General features: G+C 42.4%; 1 protein-coding gene across 4 annotated transcripts in view; it reads right to left on the bottom strand.

The window, feature by feature from the left end:
* Positions 1 to 4,388: 4,388 nt before the first annotated feature.
* scara3 (scavenger receptor class A, member 3) overlaps positions 4,389 to 27,564 on the bottom strand; it is a 117,332-nt gene continuing 94,156 nt past the window's right edge. Inside the window, exons 8-11 of one of the 4 annotated variants that reach the window (XR_009514251.1) lie at positions 26,624 to 26,789; positions 17,886 to 17,969; positions 9,084 to 9,306; positions 4,389 to 5,786 (exon numbers count right to left, since the gene is read on the bottom strand). Coding sequence is in view for 2 of the 4 variants with exons in the window: in XM_059981411.1 (XP_059837394.1) it covers positions 26,734 to 26,789 (56 nt within the window). In the remaining 2 variants the exon portion in view is untranslated. Of the gene's footprint in view, positions 5,787 to 6,893; positions 9,307 to 17,885; positions 17,970 to 25,474; positions 26,790 to 27,564 lie in introns of those variants that run through there. The other 3 variants (XR_009514250.1, XM_059981411.1, XM_059981410.1) reach the window with 3 other exon arrangements.

Here is a 27,564-nt window from a genome sequence, read left to right as displayed (position 1 = left end):
TTTATAATGCATGTATACTAGCGAGTAACATAACTTGAGACTGACATAACATGGTACAGGGATAAACTTCAAACGTTTATAGCTCCATGCCAGTAAATACACAACAAATAGCAGATCAATGTAGAAAATAACTGGATCCCTATGGGCATGCTAAACCAAAGACCATGACAATACTATGCAAGCAAATAATGGAGATACAACCCACCAAAGCACTGATGAAAATACAATTACTTCAGCTGCTTCACATTAACCACAACAACACAGATGTAGAGCCTCGGCAGAATGCTGATGATGAAGCTGAGATTACAGACAAAATTATCCTAATACCTGACACCACACTAACAGAACATATGGATATCGCCCCAACAAAAAGGCCCAACATACCAAAGCTAAATATATCATCAAAATTGGCAAAGATCGTTAATACTCTCAACAATATTATATTACCACAACATTTAGGAAAACTTGAAACATTTGAAGAACTACACACAATAACATACTGTGCAGCATTAACGGCAATGCAGTGTAATGGATCCAAAATAAAGGCACTCATTAACAGGAACTCAAAACTGAGTAATGAAGTGAGAATACTGAAATGGCAAAAGGAATTAAAAAAACAGAACTGAAACCTTAAAATCAGAAATAGCCTGCTTAGTGGACTACAAGAAGGATAACCCAAGCAAGAACATTAAGAGAAAAGCTAAGGAAATACTAAGGAAATATAAGATCCATGCAAGATACCATCAGCTTAACAAAAACATGGTAGAGCTTATAGATACACTAAAACAAAATCATGGTGCATACAAAGCCAGACCAAATAGATACATGAAATAGATACAAAGAAATCAGAATTATCAGTTCAGAAACAATGATAAAGGTTTATGCAGGAAAAGTTTACGAGGGCATTTCCTACACCAAAATGTGACCAACCCCAGCACGGAATTACCAACAAACACAGAGATAATGAACTTTTGGTCTAATATCTGGTCAAATAGGGCGATGAGCAATCAAGAAGCACACTGGAGTAAGGAAAAAAAAGCAAACACGAGGAAATCTACAGATGCTGGAAATTCAAGCAACACACACAAAGTGCTGGTGGAACACAGCAGGCCAGGCAGCATCTATAAGGAGAAGCACTGTCGACGTTTCGGACCGAGACCCTTCGTCAGGACCCTTGGTCTCGGCCCGAAACGTCGACAGTGCTTCTCCTTATAGATGCTGTTCGGCCTGCTGTGCTCTCCCAGCATTTTGTGTGTGTTGTAAGGAAGAAAAAGAATGAGCACATCACATGTATTGAAGAAATGCAAATACCTGAAGTTACAATGGATATGCTGCAAGAGGTAATAAAAATATCCACAACTGAAAAATACTGGAAGTGATAATATTCATAATTATTGATATAAAAAATTTATTTGCCTTCATCTGTACCTATTGATGCATATCGACAATTTTCTTTAAAATCCTGAATTATTGACAGAAGGCAAAACATCTTTTACCAAAAGGGGAAATCACAGAAGACCCATCAATATATCGTCCTATTACTTGTTTACAAGCTATATATAAAATTGTAACATGCATCTCACAACCAATCAGCACTCATTTAGATAATCACAGTATACTTACAGAAGAGCAGAAAGGATGTAAAGAATAACTGATAACAGATTCCGTAATTCAAAATCAAGCCCAGCAGAAAAGCAGAAATCTTTTATGTTGCTATGTTGACTACCAAAAGGCATTTGTCTCTGCCCCAGACAATTGCAAGTTCTTAATATGTGTAAAGTACACCAAATGCTTGTGAAATTCGTGCAATATCTGATGAAGCATTGGTGTACTGTAATCACCCTTTTATTATCAACCAAAAAAGAACAAATACCCTTTTCAAAATAAACTGAGGCATTTTCCAGGGTGGATATCTAAGTCCACAATGGTTCTGTCAAGCTTTAAATTCAGTCTCTAATTTACTGGATCAGACAAAATTGGGCATCAAATCAGAAACAAAGTAGATAAATAGATAGATACTTTATTCATCCCCAAGGGGAAATTCAACATTTTTCCAGTGTCCCATACACTTATTTGTAGTAAAACTAATTACATACGGTATTTAACTCAGTATAAATATATGCATCTAAAATCACCCTCCCAAAAAGCATTAACAAATAGCTTTTAAAATGTTCTTAAATAGTTTACTAAAGTGCATTGAATGGTAACTTAAGCTCAGTCCTAACCCCGGCACTTTAACATGTCTTGCCCCTGGTGGTTGAATTGTAGAGCCGAATGGCATTGGGGAGTAACGATCTCTTCATCCTGTCTGAGGAGCATTGCATTGACAGCAACCTACCGCTGAAGCTGCTTCTCCGTCTCTGGATGATGCTGTGCAGAGGATGTTCAGGGTTTTCCATGATTGACCGTAGCCTACTCAGCGCCCTCTGCTCTGCCACCGATGTCATACTCTCCAGTTCTGTGCCCACGACAGAGCCCGCCTTCCTTACCAGCTTATTAAGACGTGAGGCGTCCCTCTTCTTAATGCTGCCTCCCCAGCACAAAGAAGAGGGCGCTCTCCACAACTGACCGATAGAACATCTTCAGCATCTATACCTTAATACACTTTCTATACATAGATGATTTGATGCTCCTTCATCAGCAAAGCTAAAGCAATTAATTCAAATAGTAGAACTAAACATGAACTTTGGACTGGATAAATGAAGAGCACTCAACATAAAGCAAGGTCCAATAGAGCTAGTGGAATACAAAACAGAGCAGCAGGATACAATACAGCTGATGGCGAGTAGGAAACATCAGCATCTGGGACATCAATGAGGAAAGAAAATAGATCGTAGCATGATAAAAGAAAAAAAAATTGATAGAATTTACTTCAAGGCTTAAGAAAATCTGCCAAACAGATCTCAACACTAAAAATATATCAAAGGCAATAAACACTTTTGCTATTCCTATCTTAATGCATTCTTTTGGCATATTATCTTGGTTGGAAGCTGATCTGGAAAGCTGACAATAACAAATAAGGGAAATAACAAATTTCACAAAACATTATGTACACTAGAATGTGCTTAGATTAACACTACCTAGGACAGAAGGGGGAAGAGGAATAACAGACATTAAAAATCTACACAACAGTCAGATAAAACTTCTGTGGACATATTTTCATCAGTGAAACCAGGAATCAGCACTCCATGCAAGCATATGCAATTCCAATAAAAGTACAAAACTTAAGTTAGCCCAGAAAAATCAAAACATTATCACTATTGAAGAAAGAGTTAACCAATGGAACAGCATGACCGTCCATAGAAGACATCTCCACGACCTGGGCAGACTAGATATCGACAAGGAAGCATCAAACAACCGGCTCAGAGCGAGGGACCCCTTCCCAGAAACAGAAAAGTTCCTTGTGTCAATGCAGGATCAGATGGTTAATACAAAAAAACTTCAAAAGAGATAATAATAGACCAACAAATTCAAGATGGTAACTGTAACTACAATGGTCTAATGAAATAATGGCCACACATCATACAGATGCCCTTGAAGATTTATTTTTATCTCTCTCTCTTTCTTCGGCAGACACTGTGTAAACTACAAGAAAACAAAGGGCATAAAACGTTTGAAACATACATCTCTCAGTCTTTTGAAGTCTCTCAAGCTAGTGTCTGTTGATAAACAGACACAAAGCACATCAGCACAACAGAAGTGTGCTGAAGTCAAATAAAATCACTAAAAACATATCACACTGTCCCTGTGAAAGCACAATAACAACATTATACACAATATAAAAAAAACAATTACCATGTGTACCTCTTGGACCACATGCAGAATAAGGTTATTTTAGAGCCATATGTCTTTCTCTGCTTCCATGTTGGTTCTGACCCATAATGCCACAGTCATGCTCTTATTAAACTCTGGTCATGTGACCCATTACACTCTACATTTAATAAACCTTATATAAAGAGCACAAAATTCTTATTTTATTTTAAAACAATATTTTAAGGTGTTATGTTTTAAACAAATTTTTTTTATCAATGTTACCTTTTTAACATCTTACTTATTACATTTTTAATCTTTTTTTTGTTCCTAAAATTTATCAAGAGGAATTCATGCAGTGTACACTGCTGTTTTCTTTTGATTGACTGTAAATGAACAAAATCAGTGCAGACACAGAGTACAGAAAATAGACTGCATCCATACAATGCTACCGATCCATTGCATCCTACAAATCTTCATTTTCATTGTAACGTTCTAGATCAGGAGTTCCCAACCTGAGATCCATGGACCCTTCACTTAATGGTATTGGTTCATGGATAAAAAGGTTGGGAACCCCTGCTAAATGATTATTGACACCTTAAAATTCTTCATAGTTTCTAACTTGTCATGTAGAGGAATTGTTTTTTTCACTCCTGGCCATTTCTGGAATCTCCAAGCCAGAATGCTTGAAACCACGGTGAGCTAAACAGTTCTGAGTTGTCTTACTGCTTACTTCTCACCAACTATCAGTAAGAAAAATATTGATATTTGAAGACAAACACACACACACCTGTGGTGCTATTTAAAAACTGTATGCTCTAAGCAGGGTGTAGGGTTTAATAGCAACACGATGTGCACGTGACTGACACTGGTTAGAAACTGTTTGGCAACAGTCTCCTGACCAATTATGTGGTAAAGTGTCCCAAATAAACGAAGGCAATCCCAGCTATTTCCTTGATTAATTTTTGTTCTTTGAGTCGTCTTAAATGAAAGGCTGTTTCAATTAACTGATGGCCCAATTAACCAAAATCCACTGTACATGTAGTTGTTCAGTGTGTTTCTTAGTTGGTTACAGTTCTTCTGTATTCTTCTGGAATCTTCTCGGGTATTGCGTTATTTGAAAAGGAGCTGTCTGATTGGTTAACTTTAGCTACAAAATTTGACTGGCATTTATCATTGCTAACAAATCAGTATAAGAAGGCTGAGCCATGTTGCCTTGGTCTCTTTCATCTTCATCTTCACCCAATACCTGGCTCTGTCTTCGCAAATCTGTTTGTTTTCTTTGCACTTAATACACAATCGTGAGCAACAAGTTCTATGCCTCATTCTTGACTTCTGAAGAACATTGGATCAAATACATTAGCATCCAACAATGGTGAAATTTTAATCTTCCACCTGATCCAAACCTTATTGGGGTCAAAAGTTAGAACAGAATTTGTAACCCCTTAGAAGGCTGCGAAGGTTTAGCATGACATCTAAAGCTTTGACAAACTTCTGTAGGTGTGCAGTGGAGAGTATATTGACTGGCTGCATCACAGCCTGGTATGGAAACACCAATGCCCTTGCATAAAACAAAATCATACAAGATGTAGTGGATATGGCCCAGTCTATCGCGGATAAAGCACTGTCCACAATTGAGGACATCTACATGGAGCGTTGTCACAGGAAACTGGCATCCATCACCCAGGCCATGCCCTCTTCTCATTGATGCAGTCAGGAAGAAGGTACAGGAGCCCCAGGACCCACACCACCAGCTTTAGGAATGGTTATTACCTCTCAACCATCAGGCCCTTGAAGCAGAGAGGATAACTTCACTCAGCTTCACTCGTCACCATCGCTGAACTGTTCCCACAACCCATTGGCTCACTTTCAAGGACCGTTTTTCTCATGTTCTTGATATTTATTGCATATTTATTTCTTCTTTTCTCTTTTAAATTTGCACTTTTTGTTGCCTTTTACACACTGGTTGCTGGTCTGCCCTGTCGGGTGTGGTGTTTCATTAATTCTATTGTGTTTCTTGGACTTGCTCTGCATGCCTGCAAGAAAACAAATTTAGGGTTGTATGAGGTGATAAATGTATGCTTTGATAATAAGTTTACTTTGGACTGTTGAACTTTGAAAGATCTATCCCTTATTTTCCAGCAGGGTGTTGTAACTAAAGGATCTGATGTATCCATGTCAATCCAAGTTAATATTTTAGAGGTAGTAAGTACCATAAGACATAGGAGCAGAAATAAGCCATTCAGCCCATCAGGTCTGCTCCGCCATTCCATTGTGGTTGATCCCGGATCCCATTCAACCCATACATCTGCCTTCTCTCCATATCTTTTAATGCCCTGATTGATCAGGAAACTATCAACTTCCACCTTAAATATACCCACAGACTTGGCCTCCACTGTAGTCTGTGGCAGAGCATTCCATATTATACTACACTCTGGCTAAAAAAATTCCTCCCTACCTCTGTTCTAAAAGGTGAACCCTCAATTTTGAGGCTGGTCCCTCTAGTTTTGGATACCCCCACTATAGGAAACATTCTATCCACATCCACCCTGTCTAGTCCTTTCAATATTCAGCTGATTTCAATGAGATCCCCCTTCATTCTTCTAAATTCCAGTCAGTACAGGCCCAAAGCTGCCAAATTCTCCTCATATGTTAACCCCTTCATTCCTGGAATCACCCTCTGGACCCACTCCAATGACAACACATCCTTTCTGAGATATGGGCCCCAAAATTGTTGACAATACTGTTGGCAGTACGGGGATTTATTGTTCAGGGGATAGAATTGCAGAAAAGGGATGTTTAATGTGTATAACAACACACACAATATTCTAGAGGAGCTCAGCAGTCCAGGCAGCATCTATAGAAAAGAGTATACAGTTGATGTTTTGGGCCGAGACCATTCATCAAGACTGGAGAAAAAGATGAGCGGTCAGAGCAAGAAGCTGTGGTGAGGGGGTGGGGAGGCTGTCTTCCAAGTGTGCGATCTGTTAGCTTCTTGTGTAAGTGAAGGGTCGGGGAGGTTTGGGGTTTGCGAGATTCGTTTTTCCTTTTCATGTGGGGGGGGGGGGGAGGTTGATGCATTTTCTTTCAATGACTCCTGTGGTTTTTCTGTATTTCATGGCTATTTGGAGAAGGTGAGTTTCAGAGTTGTGTTGTACGTGCATACATTGACGGGAAAATGAACCTTTGAACTTTGGAAACCTGCACGGTCATGGTGAGAATGTTGTTACAGATTCAGCAGCAATAAATATTTAAGTGAGGCAGGGTTTTTTATAACAAATAGAACATTTATTAAACACTGAAAAACAAACCCCCAAAAGTAAACAGACCACTAACGTAACCGGAAATCAGCTGCTGTGTGGCAGCTTAAACAGTTCTTAAAGGAATAAAGCAAAAACAGTTCTTAAAGCGATGTTGCAAAAACGGTTCTTCAAAGTAGTACTGCAAAAGTTCAAAATGCTTACAGTCCATTAAAGGAGAGACTTTTTAGATGATTTAAATTCTCTTTCACGTCGTGTTGCTGCGGTTCCCAGTCGAACTATACTTTTCCCGGAGAATTTACAAAGATGAAAATGAAATGGCTTAAAGGCACTGACCTTTCCTTTGCAAAACTGTACCCAACCCTTTCTGCTATTATTCACAGGGATTAACACGGGGACAGTCAACGAATTCCTTCCGAATGAGGATCAAACAAGGTCGAACCTGTTTTACCGTCAAAATCGACTTTCCTCGATCTTTTAGCTCCCGAACTCCGATCTTCACTCTTCACTGATTTTTAACTGGCAGTATTACAAAGAAACTGCCGGCAATGACCTTTTAAGCTTTAGGCATTAAATAATACTCCACCTTTCAACCAAACTGCATCATAATATTGGATTACGCAGTGGCATGGAGTCAAAATGGCAAATCCAGCGACGAACTGCCCCTCCTCACAGGGAGGGGTCCTCCTTTTATACCCTGTAAAAAAAACCTGTTACATGATCTCTACTGGTGGGAAAATGACGTCACTCCACCATCACAAGACCACTACTTTAGGTCCAATATAGCTTCAACACCATTGTCACGTGACAAGTACAAGATACCCATGGGTACGTAACAATGTACAAACTCCTTACAGGCAGAGACAGGAATTGAACCTGTGTTGTTGGTTCTGTAAAGTGTTGTGCTAATCACTATGTTACTGCGTGCCCTTCCAGTGACTTCCAGGACCACTTCTTCCCAAGCCCACCCCACTCTGTGGATAATTCTGTGTCTTCTCAATTCCCATCCATAGATGCTGCCTAACTTGCTGAGTTCCTACAGCACTTCATGTGTGTGTCTTCTAAATTCTCGTCTAAACCTTCTACTACCGTTCTGTCTTTCTAAATCTAGATCTAACTCTAATGGCATTGAACTAACATCCCTACATTTTGACTTTTCTTTCTTACTCTTCCTTTCCAGGACTCTAATAATTGTCTGTACTTCCAATGTACTTTTATCACCTATGTATTATGGTGACAACTTCCAAATCATGTCATTTAAAGAGAAATATGGAAAGGAGGGTGGGAGTGTTATATGTTTATACGGTTATATGGAGTGGAAAGTCTATGTGCTCAGTAAGTCCTTAAATACTCATGAATCCATTGCTACGAAGTATTGAAGTTCATCTGTAATATGCTATATTGTATGCCGTGGGCAATCATGGACTTTCTCTGAACATAAATGTCCTTGGTAAATGTTTCTAGAGACGTGGTTTGCCATTGCCTGCTTCTGGGCAGTGTCTTTACAAGACAGGTCACCCCAGCCATTATCAATACTCTTCAGAGATTGTCTGCCTGGTGTCAGTGGTCACATAACCAGGACTTGTGAACTGCACCGGTTGCTCATACGACCCTCCACCACCTGTTCTCATGGCTTCACGTGACCTGTGGTGGGGGGGGGGGGGTTAAGCGGGCGCTACACCTTGTCGAAGGGTGACCTACAGGCTAGCGGAGGGAAGGAGCACTTTACATCCTTTAGTAGAGACGTATCTCCAGCGCACCACCCAGAAAGATTGAAGGGGTGGAACACCAATACAATGTGAAATATAACGGGATTTATTAGATAGATATCTCAACAACTGTGAATGAAATATAGCTCAGAGTGATTTAAAAAAGCAAGGGAAGCACTTCCTCTGCATTGGCTACAATTAGAATGGGACCATGACTGTACAGACAGATCTGGACCTCCATTTGGTAATGGACACCACCCAGCACAGCCTTGTCTCCAGGAGGTATCGGGCATATTGCCCTATCACTCTATACTGTCCGCAGCACTTCCCCACCCTGTGGGGGTGGGACCTGAGGCTCGTGTACCTCTGTCTTGATGGCAGCATGGCCAGGATGTTTGGGGTCCTTGATGGTGGATGCTCCTTTCTTGTGGCAGTGCACCTTGTAGATGTGCTCAGTGGTGGTGATGGCTTTGCCTCTGTTGGGTTTAGCTTTTCTCACCACTTTCTGTAGGCTGTTCTGTTTCGGGGCACGGATGTTCCCAGAACAGGCCATCATGCAAACAGTCAGGATACTCTCCACTATGTACCTAAAGTTCAAAGAACAAGTATGTCACCAGGTACAACCCTGAGATCCATTTTCTTGCGGGCAAACTCAATAAATCCACAGTAGATTAATAAACATAACAGAATCAGTGTAAGACCACATCAATTTGGGCATTCAACCAGTGTGCAAAAGACAACAAACTCTGATAAATAGAAAGCAATATTAATAATAATAAACAACAATAAATATCAAGGGCATAGTCGGCTGGTGGTGTAGTGGCATTTGCACCGGACTTCGAGGTGAGTGGCCCTGGGTTCGAATCCGGCTGGCTCCTTGCAAACTTTCCATCCGTGCTGGGTTGAGTGTCGAGCTAGCAACTCGACCTCATATAAAACAGACAAATTCTAAAGAAAATGGAGTTTTCTGCCCGATACACCATAAGGTGTGGAAAGAAACAACATGCATACATCAAGAATGTGAGGTGAAGAGTCCATAGGTTGTAGAAACATTTCAATGACGGGGCAAGTGAAGTTGAGCGAAGTTAGAAGTTTGTCAAAGATGACATACCAAACCTGCACCAACTTCTAAGAAAGCAGAGGCACTGTCATGCCATTTTTCGATGGCACATAAATGCTGATCCCAGGACAAATCATCTGATATAACAGCAAGGAATTGTAAGTAGTCATTGTGGTCTGCTTCTTTATGCTGGTGGCTAACAGATTGGGCCCTGGATGTTTGTCAGTTGTAGTACTGATTACACCAGCTCACTGATTCATCAGCACGAAAGAAAACAGAGTTCTGACTCAGAGGGAAGTAATCACGGACTGCGTTTGGGTGTGTGATTGACCCTGTTCTGCCTCTGAAGCTTCTCCCCTACCACCCACCTGCGGCCATTGATCCTGTTCTCACTCCTGACCTACTTCCTGAAAGCTGTGACCATAAATAAAACATTTTCATGGTCCCGCGGAGGTTGTTGGAAATCCAGTGCAATACACATAATATGTTGATGAGTCCTAATGAAGGGTCTTGGCCCAAAACATCGACTCTTTATTTCCTTCCACAGATGCTGCCTGCCCTGCTGAGTTTCTCCGGCATTTTGTGTGCATTGTGCATGGCTCTGTGCTGTACACCCCACAAATTCCTCAGTCCACTTCAGATAAAAACCTCTCATTTACTCAACTAAAGAGGCCAACAAGAAAGATACCCCTAATAATCGTAATAAATGTGCAACACAAAATTGTTTAGAGTGTTATATGATTCCCTTCACTTTCACTTGATAAGAAACAGAATGGTAAATCACTTTGTCAAAAAAAATCACACCACTACTCATGGTTGCTAATGAAAGATTAATGAAGAAACCTCTGGAACAATGCCACTCACTGCAAAGATATACTTTTTTATAGCATGATATCCCAACGTCGTGAATGATGATAGAAGTATAAAACACTCGTTTACTTGGTGCTGATTTTGTTAAAGATAGTTTTAAACTCTTTGCTGACAGGTGATTTTGGTTATGCAGTTTTGGGAGTCTACCAAATGCAATGACTTCATGTGAAATGTCAAGTAGCATCTTTTAACTGAAAAGCTTTGCAATGCTTCAAAATTATTTATTTATTTATTAGGATACAAAGCGGAATAGGCCCTTGAGCATTGCCGCCTAGCAACCTCCAATTTAACCCTAGACTAATCACAGGACACCTTATAATGACTAATTTGCCTATCAACTGATACACCTTTGGACTGCGGGAGGAACCCAGAGTCCCTGGAGGAAACGCACATGGTCACGGGAGAACATACAAACTCCTTACAAGCAGCAGCGAGAATTGAACCATGGCTGTTTGTATTTTAAGGTGTTATGCTAACCACTACATTACTGTGCCGCTCTACAGCATGGCCTAAAGGCCAGTTCTTTCACGATTACTTTGTATGATTATTATCCCTTTAATTTTTCTACTTTGCTGAAGCAAAGGGAACATAAAGTACTGGATTTTATTTCAGTTTGACACATATCTGTTATATGTAAATTTACACAGAATAAATGGCAATAAAAGTTGTGTTGATTAAGATAAGTTGTGGCTCCCATGGCTACGGTTGCTATGGCTTCGACAACATGCAATTGAGTGAATTAACAGCTTTGTGTCAGTAAGGAGAGCGCTGTAAAGAACTGAAAAATAAGGCAGAATTTATACATTAGGTTTTAAATGGGATCTGCAATACTGAGAAAGAATACCATATTACAAGAAGGTAAAGTGACCCCCCCCCCCCACCAGAAACAGAAAATTAGAAGTTGCAAATTGGGGCTTTAATGGTTCAGGTCCTTTTGCTAGATGCCATTATGGGGAATTTGGCATAGAAGTTTTTTGCAAAGTTTTCTAAAAACCATGAAACCTGTGAACCACGGTGGTTGAATTGTTGAATTCCAATCCCATCACAGTGCCCTTGATGGTTAACTATAGACTGTGACAACTGGTACTCATTCCTCAATTGCACTTTTCTACTTATACACAAAGAAAAGAGCACGGCCACTGTCAACAAACTTTTCTGAAGTTTGAATAGACAGTGCCATTTTTATACAGACATTGATTCAGACAATGACATAGGTAGAAAGAGTCAGGAGGTCCCGAAGAGTGAGTACAGAGAGCTTGGTGGGAAGTTGAAAAACAGGACCTCGAGGGTAGTAATCTCCGGATTGCTGCCTGTGCTACGTGCCAGTGAGGGCAAGAGTAGGATGCTCTGGCAGATGAACACGTGGCTGAGAAACTGGTGTAGGGGGCAGGGTTTCAGATTTCTAGATCATTAGGACCTCTTCTGGGGCAGGTGGGACCTGTACAAGAGAGATGGGTTACACCTGAACTACAAGGGGACCAATATCCTTGCAGGGAGGTTTGCTAGTGTTATTGGGGAGGGTTTAAACTAGATTTGCAGGGGGATGGGAACCAGAGTGCCAGAGTAGATAGTGGAATGGGGGTAAGAATAAATGATGTTAGTAGTTCATGTAAAGTCATAACTAGTAAGGTTGTGTGTGGTGGTAACAATCTTCTGAGGTGTGTATATTTCAATGCGAGGAGTATTGTGGGAAAGGCAGATGAGTTGAGGGCCTGGATTGACATGTAGAATTATGACATCATAGCCATTACTGAAACTTGGCTATAGGAGGGGCAGGACTGGCAGCTTAATGTTCCAGGGTTCCGATGTTTCAGACGTGATAGAGGCAGAGGGACGAAGGGTAGGGGAGGGGGAGGCTTTGCTTGTCAGGGAAAATATTACAGCAGTGCTTCGGCAGGAAAGATTAGAGGGCTTGTCTACTGAGGCCATATGGGTGGAGCTGAGAAACAGGAAAGGTATGACCACATTAATAGTGTTGTATTATAGACCACCCAATAGTCAGTGAGAATTGGAGGAGCAAATCTGCAGAGAGATAACAGACAACTGCAGGAGACAGAAAGTTGTGATTGTAGGGGATTTTAATTTTCCACACATTGATCGGGACTCCCATACTGTTAAAGGTCTAGATGGGTTAGAGTTTGTAAAATGTGTTCAGGAAAGTTTTCTAAATCAATATATAGATGTAGCAACAAGGGAGGATGCAATATTAGATCTCCTGTTAGGAAATGAGTTAGGGCAGATGATGGAAATGTGTGTAGGGGAACACTTTGGTTCCAGTGATCATTACGTCATTAGTTTCAACTTGATCACGGATAAAGATAGATCTGGTCCTCGGGTTGAAGTTCTAAACTGGAAAAAGGCCAAATTTGAAGAAATGAGAAAGGATCTAAAAAGCATAGATTGGGACAGCTTGTTCTCTGGCAAGGATGTGATTGGTAAGTGAGAGGCTTCAAAGGAGAAATTTTGAGAGTGCAGAGTTTGTATGTTCCTGTCAGGATTACAGGCAAAATGAATAAGAATAAGGAACCTTGGTTCTTGAGGGATATTGGAACTCTGATAAAGAAGAAGAGAGAGATGTATAACATGTATAGGCAACAGGGAGGAAATAAGATGCTTGAGGAGTACAAAAAGAGTAAGAAAATACTTAAGAAAGAAATCAGGATGGCTAAAAGAAGACATGAGGTTGCTTTGGCAGTCAGGGTGAAGGATAATCCTAAGAGCTTCTACAGGTATGTTAAGAGCAAAAGGGTAGTAAGGGATAAAATTGGTCCTCTTGAAGATCAGAGTGGTCGGCTATGTATGGAACCAAAAGAAATGGGAGAGATATTAAATGGGTTTTTTGCATCTGTATTTACTAAGGAAACTGGAATGGAGTCTATGGAAACAAGGCAAACAAGTAGGGAGGTCGTGGAACTTACACAGATTAAAGAGGAGGAGGTACTTGCTGTCTTGAGGCAGATCAGAGTAGATGAATCCCCAGGGCCTGACAGGGTATTCCCTCGGACCTTGAGGGAGACTAGTGTTAAAATTGCAGGGACCCTGGCAGAAATATTTAAAATGTCGATATCCGCGGGTCAGGTGCCGGAGGATAGCTCATGTTGTTCCGTTGTTTAAAAAAGGCTCAAAAGAAAGCTGGGAAATTATAGGCCGGTAAGTTTAACATCAGTAGTATGTAAATCATTGGAAGGAATACTGAGAGATAGGATCTGCAAGTATTTAGATAGACAGGGACTTATTAGAAACAGTCAGCATGGCTTTGTGCGTGGTAGGTCATGTTTAATCAATCTATTAGAGTTTTTTGAGGAAGTTACCAGGAAAATCGATGAAGGGAAGGCAGTGGATGTTGTATACATAGACTTCAGTAAGGCCTTTGACAAGGTCCCGCATGGGCGGTAGTAAATTGGATTAGACATTGGCTCAATGGAAGAAGCCAGAGAGTGGTAGTGGAGGATTGCTACTCTGAGTGGAGGCCTGTGACTAGTGGTGTGCCACAGGGATCAGTGCTGGGTCCATTGCTATTTGTCATCTATATCAATGATCTGGATGATAATGTGGCAAATTGGATCAGCAAATTTGCTGATGATACAAAGATTGGAGGTGTAGTGGACAGTGAGGAAAGTTTTCAAAGCTTGCAGAGAGATTTGGACCAGTTGGAGGAATGGGCAGAAAAATGGCAGATGGAGTTTAATGCAGACAAGTGTGAGGTATTGCAATTTGGAAGGAAAAGCCAAGGTAGAACATACAAGATAAATGGTAGGACACTGAGGAGTGCAGTAGAACAGAGGGATCTGGGAATACAGATACATAATTCCCTAAAAGTGGCGTCACAAGTAGATAGGGTTGTAAAGAGAGCTTTTGGTACATTGGACTTTATAAATCAAAGTATTCCGTATAAGAGTTGGAATGTAATGGTGAGGTTGTATAAGACAGTGGTGAGACCAAATTTGGAGTATTGTGTGCAGTTTTGGTCACCGAATTACAGGAAGGATATTAATAAGGTTGAAAGATTGCAAAGAAGGTTTACAAGGATGTTGCCGGGACTTGAGAAACTGAGTTACTGAATAGGTTAGGACTTTATTCTCTGGAGTGTAGGAGAATGAGGGGTGATTTGATAGAGGTGTATAAAATTATGATGGGTATAGATAGAATGAATGCAAGCAGGCTTTTTCCACTGATGGCAGGGAAGAAAAAAACCAGAGGTCATGGGTTAAGGGTGAAGGGGGAAAAGTTTAAAGGGAACATGGGGGGGGGCTTCTCCACGCAGAGAGTGGTGGGAGTGTGGAATGGTTCGGCACAGCCAAGAAGGGCCAAAAGGCCTGTTTCTGTGCTGTAATGTTCTACGGTTCTATGGATTCGTTTGATACATATATTGACATGCTAGAAATGTTATGCATTTCTGCATCCCATCTGTTATGTTTAATAACTCCAAAGCATAAAATGGATTGAAAGAAAAACACAGGAGCAGGGAGATCCTTGCCTACTTGATTTTTTACTTTTTTAGTGAGGCACACACATATAACATGGTGGCATAATGATGTATGCCATTTACGTGCTTTTACAAATAGTTGGTCCTCTCCGCGCTTCGTGGCACATCGTACGGCAACCTTGCCATTTCTGTAGCACTTGTCTGTTTTCTGTGAGGCTGAGTTGCTTGCTCGGCGCTCAGCCCAACATGAATGAAAAGCTTGCAAGGAGCCGGCTGGATTCAAACTCAGGACCGCTTGCCTTGAAATCCAGTGCCGATGCCACTACACCAGTGGCTGGCCTTTTACATTTATCCAGTAACAAATTACTCAAGCAAACAAAGAATGCTTAATTAAACAATATATTTACCATATTACTCAAATATTACTGAAATTTTAAATACACAACACAATCATTTGCATATTTGAGTACCAATCATAATGCATATATCTGGTCTTAATACCAAATAAATCTGTGTGCTAAAGGCCAATAATACTTGAGAAGCAGTAAAATAACTGTCCAATAATAAGTGTTGCCCAAGAATCAATCTTTCATTTGCATCTTTATCTTGTCTTGGTAAGCTTAGTGGCCTTGGTTCCTCGGCTTGAACAGAAAGACTGTAGAAGAGCTGGACCTTTGAGGGACTTGTGCAGCCTGGGTGATTACACTATATCTGCACACTGTCTCATCTTGACTCTTGCCTTACTGAATGAAGTTCCCCACATAGTGAAGGATGTACAGTACTGAGCAAAATTCCTGCCCACATATAGCTAGGATGCATAAGACTTTTGCACAGCACTGTAGTAATTTCAGGTATGGCGCTGTACTGCTGCCACGAAAAAGAGAGACCCTGGGAAGGGGACAGGAAGAGGGGAAGCATGGTTGGGAAAAGAGGAAGGGAGAGGGGAGGGGGTAGGAAGCACCAGAGGTACATTCTGTAATGATCAATAAACCAGTTGTTTGGAATCCGATGACCTTGCCTGGTGTCTCAGGGCTGGGTGTGTCTACACCTGCACCACCCACCTCTGGCACTCCTTCTCTGCCACCTGTCCCACACCCCTCCCACGTTGAATCACCCTCACCATTCCCAACATCCTTTGCTCCTGCCAGATTTACAAACTCACTCTCCACTCCACGTTGACATATACAGTCCTGTGCAAAAGTCTTAGGCTAGTATGCTAGCTATATATATGTCCTGTTCAAAGAGAAACACAGGTCTCACGGGTTTTGTTCAGCTTGAGACTGTGTCTGTGCTCTGTTCTGTCAACAATTTCACTACTTCAACAAATTAGGAACTTCAAAGAATTTGATTTGGAGGTGGCAATCACTAATAACATTTTATGAAGGCAGTGTATTATCTACACTAGGTGTCTGTGTTGATTTTGTTAATTACAATCAATCAAAAGTATGTGCACACTGGATAATAACTATTAGGAACTAAGACAGTTTTATGGCACAGTGATAATGTTCTAATTTGTTCTGTATTTCATTTAAATATATAATTTATTACTCAGTTAAATGAAAGTTTGCCTTTTTTATATGTTATAACTATTTAGAGTCACAGAAAAGTACAGGACAGAAACAGGCCCTTTGGCCCATCTAGTCCATGCCTAAACTATTTAAGCTGCCTATTTCCATTTACCTTCACTAGGACCCATTGCCCTCCATGTGCCTAACCAAACTTCTCCTAAACGTTGAAACTGAGCTCGCATGCATAACTTGTGCTGGCAGCTTGTTCCTCACTTTCAAGACCCTCTGATTGAAGAAGTTTCCCCTCATGTTCCCTATAAGCTCTTCACCATTCACCCTTAACCTATGACTTCTAGTTGTAGTCCCACCCAACCTCAGTGGAAACTTGCATTTACCCTATCTGTACCCCTCATAATTTTGTATACCTCTATCAAATCTCCTCTCAGTCTTCTACAGTCCAAGGAACAAAGTGCTAACCTAATCAATCTTTCCTTAAACTCAAGTCCTTCAGACCCAGCAACATTCTTGTAAATTTTCTCTCTACTCTTTCAACCTTAGTTATATCTTTCCTGTAGGTTGGTGACCAAAACTGAACAGAATACTCCAAATTAGGCCTCACCAACATCTTGTAACATAACATGACATAACATCAACATAACATCTCATGAAATTGTGGTAGCCTCTTAATTGGGCCAAAAGGTACTGTTCCCTATATGACCCACTTCACTGGAATCCACTGTTGTTGCATGAAATTAATGTTCATTTACTACCCGAATGATAATGTCAGATGGTAGACTGCCAAGGGAGATCCTCTATGGAGAACTAGCAACAGGCAAGAAGAACATTGGTAGACCCCAGCTTCGCTTCAAGGACCTCAGCAAGCGCAACATGAAAACCTTAAAAATCAACACAGAGCGCTGGGAGGACACAGCAGATGACCAGAACAAATGGCGAGGTACTCTTCAGCAACACCCAGAGCAAGGCGAAAGAGTGATCCTGAGTCAGTTTGAGCAGCGGAGAGCTAAATGGAGAGCACAGTGGACAGCGGACGACAATTCCACAATGCCCTACACGTGTAGTAACCATGGCGGAGCCTACCATTCCAAGATCGGTCTCAATAACCACAATCGATGCTGCTCAACAAACCAGTGACTACCAGAGGTGCAGTACCCATGCTCGACCACGACCTACGGAGGCCACACCAGCACCACCATCAGACACTGTCACTAACTCAGATTAGTGGAGTTATTCTTTTTCAGTGAACTCATTTAAAAATGTGTGAATTGGTGTAATGAATATTACCTTAAGGAGATCCAAGAGTCTGCAGATGTTAGCATCTGGAGCAACATACAATCTGCTGGAAAACCTAGCTGAGCCAAGCATTGTCTGTGGGAGGAAAGAAATCGTCAAACTTCTGCACCAACACTTCATCATATTCAGGGCTCAAGTTAATTTATCATGTGTCCACAGTGAAATGTGTTGTTTGTGTTAACAGGGCATGCTGGACACAGCCTGCTAATGTTGCCACACATTTTGGCTCCAACAGAGCGTACCCACAATGCTCAGCAGATCAACACCGAACACGACATGAGCAAAACACCCCCCTTTCCTCCTTCTCTTCCACACACATACATAGTCCTCCAACCCCAGGAAAGGACAAAGATCTTATCATGATCTTGCACAAACTTTTTCACACCGTCCAGGGATCTTTGATCAACCTAAGGTATTATTTGTGATTTTGTTGTCATAATTGTAAAGGGATGTACTCCTCACAATGGATGTTGTAAACAGCATTTGAACTGGAGTAACCCACGGGGATAAGGAACGGATTATGAACCTTGGATTCAGTCACTGAGAATTGCAGTCAGTGGTCTGGTATGTTCTGGAATGTTATATTTCTCCTGGGTTACAAGGCAAGAAAATCTGTCAACACAACACAGGATAATTGCACAATTATGTTTTTCACACTATTGTTGAGTCAGTGAATCTCCCCTTAAAGGACTATGTTACTTAAACATACATTCAGTGGTCATTTTATGCACAATTATAAACACAAAACATTCTTCAGAAATGCCGAGCAACACAAAAGTTTGGAAAAACTCAGCAAGTCAGGCGGCACCTATGGAGGGGAATGAACAGTCAAAGTTTCAGGCCGAGACCCTTCAGAATTGAAAAGGAAGGGGGAAGGTGGCAGAATAAGAAGGTGGTGGAGGGGATATGTGGGTGTGTGTTTGGGGGGGTGGTGGTGGAATGAATTAGGAAGCTGGGAGGATTGAAGTGGAGGAGATAAAGGACTGAAGAAGAAGAAACCAAACAGGAGAGGACAGTGGACCATGGAAGGAAAGGAAGGAGGAAGGGCACAAGAGGGAGGTAATGGGCAGGTAAGAAGAAGATGGTGAGTGGGTAACTCAGAATGGGTAATGGAAAAGAGAGAGAAATAAGTGTGGGGTGGAGGGTAGGAGAAATTACCTGAAGTCAGAAAAATCGATGTGCGTATCATCAGGTTGGATGCTATCCAGAGAAAATATGAGGCGTTGCTCCTCCAACCTGAAGTTAGCCTCACTGTGGCATTAGAGAAGGCCACGGACAGACATGTGAGAATGGGAAGTGGAATTAAATCAGGAGGCCATCAGAAGACCCTGCCTCCTGTGGCAGACAGAGACAGGTGCTCGAGAACTACCGGCTGGTTTGACAGTCTGGTTTGACATCCTAGATGACTTTATTAAGTATTTCATCTTATGATACAAAACATTGGACATCTTTGCAGCATGTTTGCCTGCATTTTTTCAAATTCTGAATTTCTGTGCATGGTCAGACATCATATGAAAACCAACTCTGCCTCTCAGTTGTGTATGAAAAAAAGTATCTTCGAAAAGATTACAAATGGAAATGAAAAATACGATACTTTTGATTCTTAAACTTTGAGAAATATGGGGACAGTGTAGTATTATCCATGCATGTAGGCTGTTTTTGCCACAAATTGTTGGTTTCATCATGTTACCACTAGAAATACACCTAGTGACCACTTTACTAGGTACACCTGCTGAGTTCCTCCAGCATTCTGTGTGTGTGTGTGTGTGTGTGTGTGTGACACCTGTACACCTGCTCACTATTGCAAATAACCAATCAGCCAATCATGTGGCAGCAACACAAAGCATAAAAGAATGAAGACATGGTCCAGAGGTTCAGCTGCTCAGACCAAGCATCAGAATGGGAGAGAAATGTGATCTAAGTGACTTTGACTGTGGAATAATTGTTGGTGCCAGATAGGGTGGTTGGAGTATCTCAGAAATTACTGATTTCCTGGGATTTTCATGTGCTCTAGAGCAGGGGTTCCCAAACCTTTTTATGTCATGGACCAATAACATTAAACAAGGGGTCCATAGACCCCAGGTTGGGAACCCCTGCTCTCGAGTTTACAGAGAATGGTGTAATGCACAAAGAACATCCAGTGAGTGGCACTTCTGTGGGCAAAAGTGCCTTATTAATGAGACAGGTCAGAGGAGATGGCCAGACTGATTCAAGCTGACAGGAAGGCAACATTAACTCCAATAACCACGCATTACAACAGTGGTGTGCAGAAGAGCATCTCTGAATGCACAACACATCGAATCTTGAGGTGCACGTGCTGCAGCAGTGAAGACTATGAACTCAGTGGGCACTTTGCCAGGCACTGGAGGCACTGAGTGATAACCCGTAGTGTTGGTGCACTTGGAGTTGGTCAATACCCAGATCAACTCAACAAATATTAACATCTACAAAATAGCCTCACTCTCAAGTGACTTTTATGAGATCAAGATGGTTGTTGAATATGCCAGACAGCAATGCAATGAGATTGTGTAACCCTGTGAACAGATACTCTCTGTGAATTCCCATGTTCCAGCCCCAGGCTTTTCATGCACCAGAAAGAACAACTATATGAGTGCTTACTTTGGCTTTATTTTAAAACTATGACCTAAACCAGATACCTGTTACTTTTTCCGACTCTCAGAAATAAGCAGATTCTAGAAGTTTCATTACAGTAGTAATACTTTGAGAATTAAAGACTTCTGGAGTGGAAGTTCAGTATATCCTCTGTGCTGAGCCCAGAGAGGTGGAGTATTGATGTTTTGCTGGCTGCTCACTCTGCAGAACCTACTCTCCCTTTCTTTCCATAACTGGAGGCTGTAAAAAGAAGAGACACTAGGACCATCTCTAAGTGAGCCTCCAGATGGATACAGATCAAAAGGGGTGACCCGTGGACCAATGCTGCTGGGACACAAGCCAGGGCCTGGTCAACAGCAGCTCAATTGATGGGGCAAGTATGTCTGATGTTGAAAGGCCTGAAACACCCAATGTTACATCACTGATGATGTGTCCTAGGATGAATCTCAGTAAAATTGTGAATAGAGACCTGGGAGAGGACGGTTAGGACCAAGTTCTGGAGTATCCAAAACTAGAATCAAGGCATATTACAAGACTGAAACAAAGACAGGGTTCTAAACTAGATGCTAGATAAGAATCCAAAGTTGAGCTGATGATTGAGCACTGAATCTCTGTTCAGCTGCCCTTTAAAAATTGACATCCTGGCACCAAAACGTAGCCGCCAATTAGTGAGGCAGCCTTGAAATTTTAAAGGAGCTGCACCAGCTGTTCATGTTCTGGACAGCTAGATCATCTAAACCTGGCGTGGTCAGGGGTGTTTTGTAACAGAACCCCTTCCCCTAAGGTCGCCTCCTGATTAATCTGGGTGCTCAGAGAGACGATGATGGTCGTCATGGATGAGAGCTGATCAAGATATCCCTTTCAGGAACCAAGCAATGCTCCTCAGGTCCAAATCCTTCTTTGTCCTTGAGGAACCATTGAACACCCTAAACAGTTTGTGAATCCAGAATTCTTTTTACGCTGAAGACATGTTCTCATTGGTAAACCTGGGTGGCAATGGGACTGATGGTGGTGGGGTTAAAGCGCTGGTGTTTACAGATCTTAATTTGGAAATGTGGGAGGTAGGATTGATCTTGAGAGTGTTGGTGAGCTACTTGGTTTACTTTCTAGAGAACCCTGGAGGGCCAGAGGAGCTTGGGTGCCACCTTCCTAGACTCCACCCGGAGAAGCAAATCCTAGGTAGAAGACCAGACCTGTTGCCCAAGCTGCAAATTTGGTCTTTGTCTTCTCTTGTGGTGAGCCTTCATTTCAAACTTCTGGGCAGAGGCCATCAAAATCTCACTTGCTTTAGTTCATTTTTCTTGCAGTATCGGATGAGAACTTCAGCTGAAGGAATCCCAACCTTAGCCTCCTGCTCAGGGAAGAGTGGCGGAGAATGCCCAAACTGGCATTTGAATGGGGACATCCATGCTCAGAATGCTGAAAAGTACTGTGGGCAACCCCTGCCCACATCAAATGGTCACATCACCCGTCTACTTTTTCTGAGTCCAGGCATTGAACCATAGAACATTACAGCACAGAAACAGGCCTTTTGGCCCTTCTTGGCTGTGCTGAACCATTTTTCTGCCTAGTCCCACTGACCCGCACCTGGACCATATCCCTCCATACCCCTCTCATCCATGTACCTGCCCAAGTTTTTCTTAAACGTTAAAAGTGAGCCCACATTTACCACTTCATCTGGCAGCTCATTCCACACTCCCACCACTCTCTGTGTAAAGAAGCCCCCCACAATGTTCCCTTTAAACCTTTCCCCCTTCACCCTTAACCCATGACCTCTGGTTTTCTTCTCCCCTAGCCTCAGTGGAAAAAGCCTGCTTGCATTCATTCTATCTATACCCATCTTAGGGTTTGTTCCATATCCTGGCTCACTTGCTCTGTCTGGCTGTTGGACTGCGGCTGAAACCCAAAGGAAGGACTTGTTGTTGTCCAAGTCAGAATACAGCACACACTCCTAAAGTGTGATGGTGATTGAGAACCACAATGTGACACAATGTCTACTGGAAGTCAATGGATCCTGAAGACCTGGTGCAGGTCAATTTTGGCCATATCTGTCACAGATGGTGGTTTGTCCAAGACAATGAATTTGCAGGCCCTTCAAAAATGATCCACAATTACCATGATGATGGTCGTCCCCTTGAAAGGTGGAAGACCTGTGACAAAGTCCATGGAGATGTGTGCCAACGTTTGCCCAGAACAGGTTGAGGGTAAAGGAGCCCTTGAGGTTAGGTGCAGGGTTCCTTGTTCCAGATGCACACCTCGCATGTCTGCATGCATTGTTGGACCTCCCTCACCATTCCAGGGCATAATTATCTTCTCTTGATAAACCCAAGGGTCCTGTAAATCAAGGTGAGTGGCCATTTGTGTTCCCATTGAAGTACCTGAAACCTGACAGAACTTGGGACGAACAGGCAAGCTGGTGGAACATTCTTGGAAATCTTCCCTTGCACCTGTGACTTGTAAACAAGTGCCTCAATTCCCTAATGAATTGTTGCTATTACCTTAGCTTAGGGTAAAATGGTGGTAGGCTGCTCCTCTCTTTCAGCTTCATCGAACTGACCTGACAAGGCATCCGGTTTCTGATTCTTTGACCCCGGTCGGTAGGTTAGGATGAAATTCAAGAAAAGAGACCACCTGGCCTGCTTGGAATTCAGTGTTTTGGCCTCCTGAACATAAGCCAGGTTTTTGTGGTCTGTCTGTACAGTAAAATGGCTCTTGGCCCCCTCAAGACAGTGATGCCATTCCTTCAAAGCCAGCTTGACTGCAAACAGCTCCCTATCTCCAGTGTTGTAGTTCACCTCTACTGGGGATAGCTGCCTGGAGAAGAATGCCCATAAGTGCAGTTTATTGTCTGAACCTGTCTGTTGAGACAACACTGCACCCATTCCGACAGCCGAGGCAACCACCTCCATGATGAAGCAAAGGTCTAGGTTACGGGAAACCAAAATGGGAGCTGACTTGAACCACTGTTTGAGCTCTGCAAAAGCAACCTCTGCTTTGGTAGTCCAAACAAAAAGAGCCCGTAGATCTCTTAGTGCTGTCAGCTGAGCCACCACTGAGCTAAAGTTGCTGATGAACTTCCTGTAAAAGTTGGCAATTCTGAGGGATTGTTGGGCTTGTTTCATATTGGTTAGTTGTGGCCAATACACTACCTGTGTATTAGTAGGTTCCATCTTGAGATTGTCCTTAGAGATGATAAAACCCAAAAATGAAGTGGTGTTTGCATAAAATTTGGATATTTCCAACTTGATGTGAAGTCCATGATCTAAAAGCCTCTTTAAGATACTGCTGACATGAGCAACCTGCTCCTCCATGGACTTTGAGAAGATATCATTCAAGTAGACTAAGGCATATTTATGGAGAGTATCATGTTCATGAGTAGAAGGGGGTAATGAGTGCTGGCCATTAGGTTCAACCCAGTATAATCAATGCATGGCTGCAAGCTCCCATCCTTTTTCTATATGAAGAGGTCTGCACCGGCTGGAGAGGCAGAGGGCCCAATGAGTCCCATGACAGGAGCCTCCCTTATGTGCTTCTCTCTGGGCCTGAGAGTGTGTATAATCAAACCCACAGAGTGCAAGTACCAGACAGTAGGTCTACAGCACAGTCACAGGGTCGGTGCGGTGGAAGAGTTGTGACCATCCCTTGCTGGACCACTTCCAAATCCTTGTAGACAGATGGGATTTTGACAAGTTTTGTTGTTGCAACTATCTCTCAAACTCCCTCTGAGTATGACTCCTAAGACTCATTAGTTAGTGCAGGTGATTCAGCAGACCTCAGAGTCTCCTCCATAGGTTTACAAGAGTCTTTGGTTAAAACAGAGACCAAATCAGAGTCCAAATTCTCATTCATATCTTCAGACAATGGCATTGAGGAGTGACAAATGGTCTTTGTGCTCCTGGGACCAGGCTTGTTTAGGAGCCTTTCCCTTAGATGGAGCCGGGTGACTGGATTTGTTAGGCTTGGCTTCTAGAGCTCCAGACTGCTTGGGCACCTTCTTGGCTTGCTCCTGAACTAGAGACCCTCTCTCTCGAGTTCCAGTGCACCCCTGACTAGACAGGGTTGGGTCTCGCATGGTCCTGTTGGCTTGAACTGGCTTGTTGTCCCTTGGAGGCTGGACAAGGTCTCCCCAAGGCTTCATGATACCTCGAGCAGAAGTTTGCCTTCTCATCAGCCATTGGTCTCGAGAGAGTCCGGGGTTCAGAACACCAAGCCAAAATTTTATCCTCTTACAATGACTGGATCATGTAATGATCCCCCTTCCTTGCAGTTGATTGAAGGACTATGCTGAGACAGCCAAGGATGCCCAAGGATCAGGGGTATGTGAGGAGACTCAATGCTGAATAAATTAATATCCTCCACATGATCCTCTCTCATCATGCGTAAAAACGATGTCTACTGCAGGAGCTGCCTGGGACCAAGAGGACGACTGTCCAGGGCTGTCACAGACATGGGCTGGCTCAACCCCTGCAGAGGTATGTTGAGCTGATAGGTGGCTCCTAAGTCCAGGAAGATGAACACAGAGTGACTGAGAGATCATGAGGGCCAGCATTCCACCTCACCTAAATAATTCTAAATAATCCTAATCCTAAATAATAACCTAAATAATCCTAATGTTGGTTGGCCCATGGCAACCTGTAAGTCGTATATCTCCTGGCTCTGTCTTGAAATTTTCTCACAGTGGCTGCCCACAGCTGACAAGAGGCTCCAATACCCCACTGGATCCACGTTAGACTCAATCGTACCGTGATGTGATACCTAGATGAGGATGCTTAGAAACCAAGTGCTGGGTATCCAAGGCTAGAATTGGGACATGATATGAGACTGAAATGAGGACAGGGTTCCAAACAAGACGCTAGAGAAGAATCCCATGTTGAGCTGATGACTAACTACCGAACCTCAATTCAGGTATTAAAATCCATGTTCTGGAGAGTTAGAGAGTCTGAACCTCGGCGGCTGGCAAGGTCAAGCGCGTGTTGTAACAAAAATATCAGTCGAAAAGTTTATTTTTGTCTTACACCGTTTAAAGGTTAGATTTATTCGTCAGATGTACATTGAAACATACATTGCATTTCTGTAGCATCTGCCTGACCTGCCAGAGTACAGTGTCGTGAAGTGTGTGGTTATGCACTTTAGTTGAAGAAATGAAAGGGTTAATTATTTTCTAAGTGGAGAGAAAATACAAAAACAAAGAGGGTCATTGGGACTTGGGAGTCCTTGTGCAGTATTCCCTGGTTAATTTGCAAATACAAAGTTTGCATTCATTTCCAGAGGACCAGAATATAAAAGCAAGGATATAATGCTGAGACTTTATAAGGCCTCACTTGGAGTAATGTGAGCAGTTATGGGCACCTTATCTCAGAAACGATGTGCTGAAACTGGAGAAAGTTGAAAGGATGTTCACAAAAATGACTGCAGGATTGAATGGCATGTCATATGAAGAGCGTTTGATGGGTCTTGGCCTGTATTCACTAGAATTCAAAAGAATGAAATTGAATGGTGAAAGGCCTCAGTAGAGTGGATGTGGAGAGGTTATTTCCTATGGTGGGAGATTTTAAGACCAGAGGACACACCTTCAGAATAAAGGGGCGTCCTTTTAGAACAGAGATGAGAAGGAACTGCTTTAGCCAGGGAGGGAGTAATGAATCTGTGGAATTCGTTTCCACAGGCAGCTGTGGAGCAAAGTCTTTATGTACAGTGTATTTCAGGCAGAGGATGATAGATTCTTGATTCATCGGGGGCTGAAGTGATATGGGGAGAAGACAGGAGACTGGGGCTGACAGGAAAATTGGATCAGCCAAGTTTAAAATGGCTGAGCAGAGATGATGGGCCAAATGACCTATTTTTGCTGTTATATCTTATGCTGCTATGATTTCCAGATCCACAGTATCGCTTGTGTTTAGAGAGGAAAGGAGCTTGTTTTGCTGTTGTTGTGCTGAACATTGTGTTGAACAGGCTATGTTGGTGCTGGAGTGCATGGCAACACTTGTGGGCTGCCACCAGGATATCCTCTGTTTGTTTTAGTTGTTAACAAAAAAGACACTTTTCACATGTATCTCAATGTACATGTGATAAGTAAATGAATCTGAACCTAATGTTTAATCACATAAAATATTTACAGATATTTAAATGATTCCCATTTGTCCCAGTGGTGTTCCTAGATCTTTGCCAAGTGCTGATGCATTTTGGGTTTGGGGTCACATCTTCCACACCATGTGGGGCCACGACTTCACCGAGACTGGGCTGCTGGCACCTGGTGCACTTTGGACTGACAGAACAGCCTCTCTGTAGAGAGAGATTACAGGCATTAGTTTGGGCAGTACTTAAAGGCCAGAAAATTTCTGGGCACCATTGAGTGATTGCACAACTCATTGTATTGAAGAACTGCAGGGCATTTTGCCCAAGTGTAGCAAGAAATCAGAGGACGAGAGCGGCAGCGTTTTTTGGCAATGAGATGCCTCTTGGCAAGAAAATGAGGTCATGCAATTTGTATTATAGACTCAAGCACTTCTGCTCAAAGCACTGCACGGGATGTTTGGAGAAAAAAGGCTCAAAACTGCTACACCTGGAGGGAAGCAAACAATTAAAATAATTAATTATTACATTCACTTTTGTGTCCTGCCAAAGGGTTTTGGCCCAAAACATTGACTGTACTCTTCTCCTAGATGCTGCCTGGCCTGCTGAGTTCCTCCAGCATTTTGCCTGCCTTGCTCGGATTGTCTCTCGTTCGTGATTGGATTACTTCGAATTTTTTTCTTTTTCTGGACAGTTGAGATTCTGAAAAGATTCAGCAACATTCTATTGTTCCCCAGGTGGGGTTCATGGTCCTCTTTGGTACGGTGGCAAATCGTCTTTGGTCTCATGCACTTCCTACACCATAAGACCACAAGACCATAAGACACAGAGAGCAGAATTAGACTATTTGGCCCATCGAGCCTGCTCCGCCATTCAATCATGGCTGATCCTTTATTTCACCCTCCGATGGAGTTCACCACTGTCAGCCATGCAAGTCCCGGCTGGAGACCCAGGAATACTGCCGCACACAGATATAGAAGGATTC

Source organism: Hypanus sabinus, chromosome 10 (assembly GCF_030144855.1).
Source record: "Hypanus sabinus isolate sHypSab1 chromosome 10, sHypSab1.hap1, whole genome shotgun sequence".
NCBI lineage: Eukaryota > Metazoa > Chordata > Chondrichthyes > Myliobatiformes > Dasyatidae > Hypanus > Hypanus sabinus.
The sequence above is the reverse complement of the archived record's forward strand: the minus strand, read 5'-3'. Positions and strand labels throughout refer to the sequence as shown.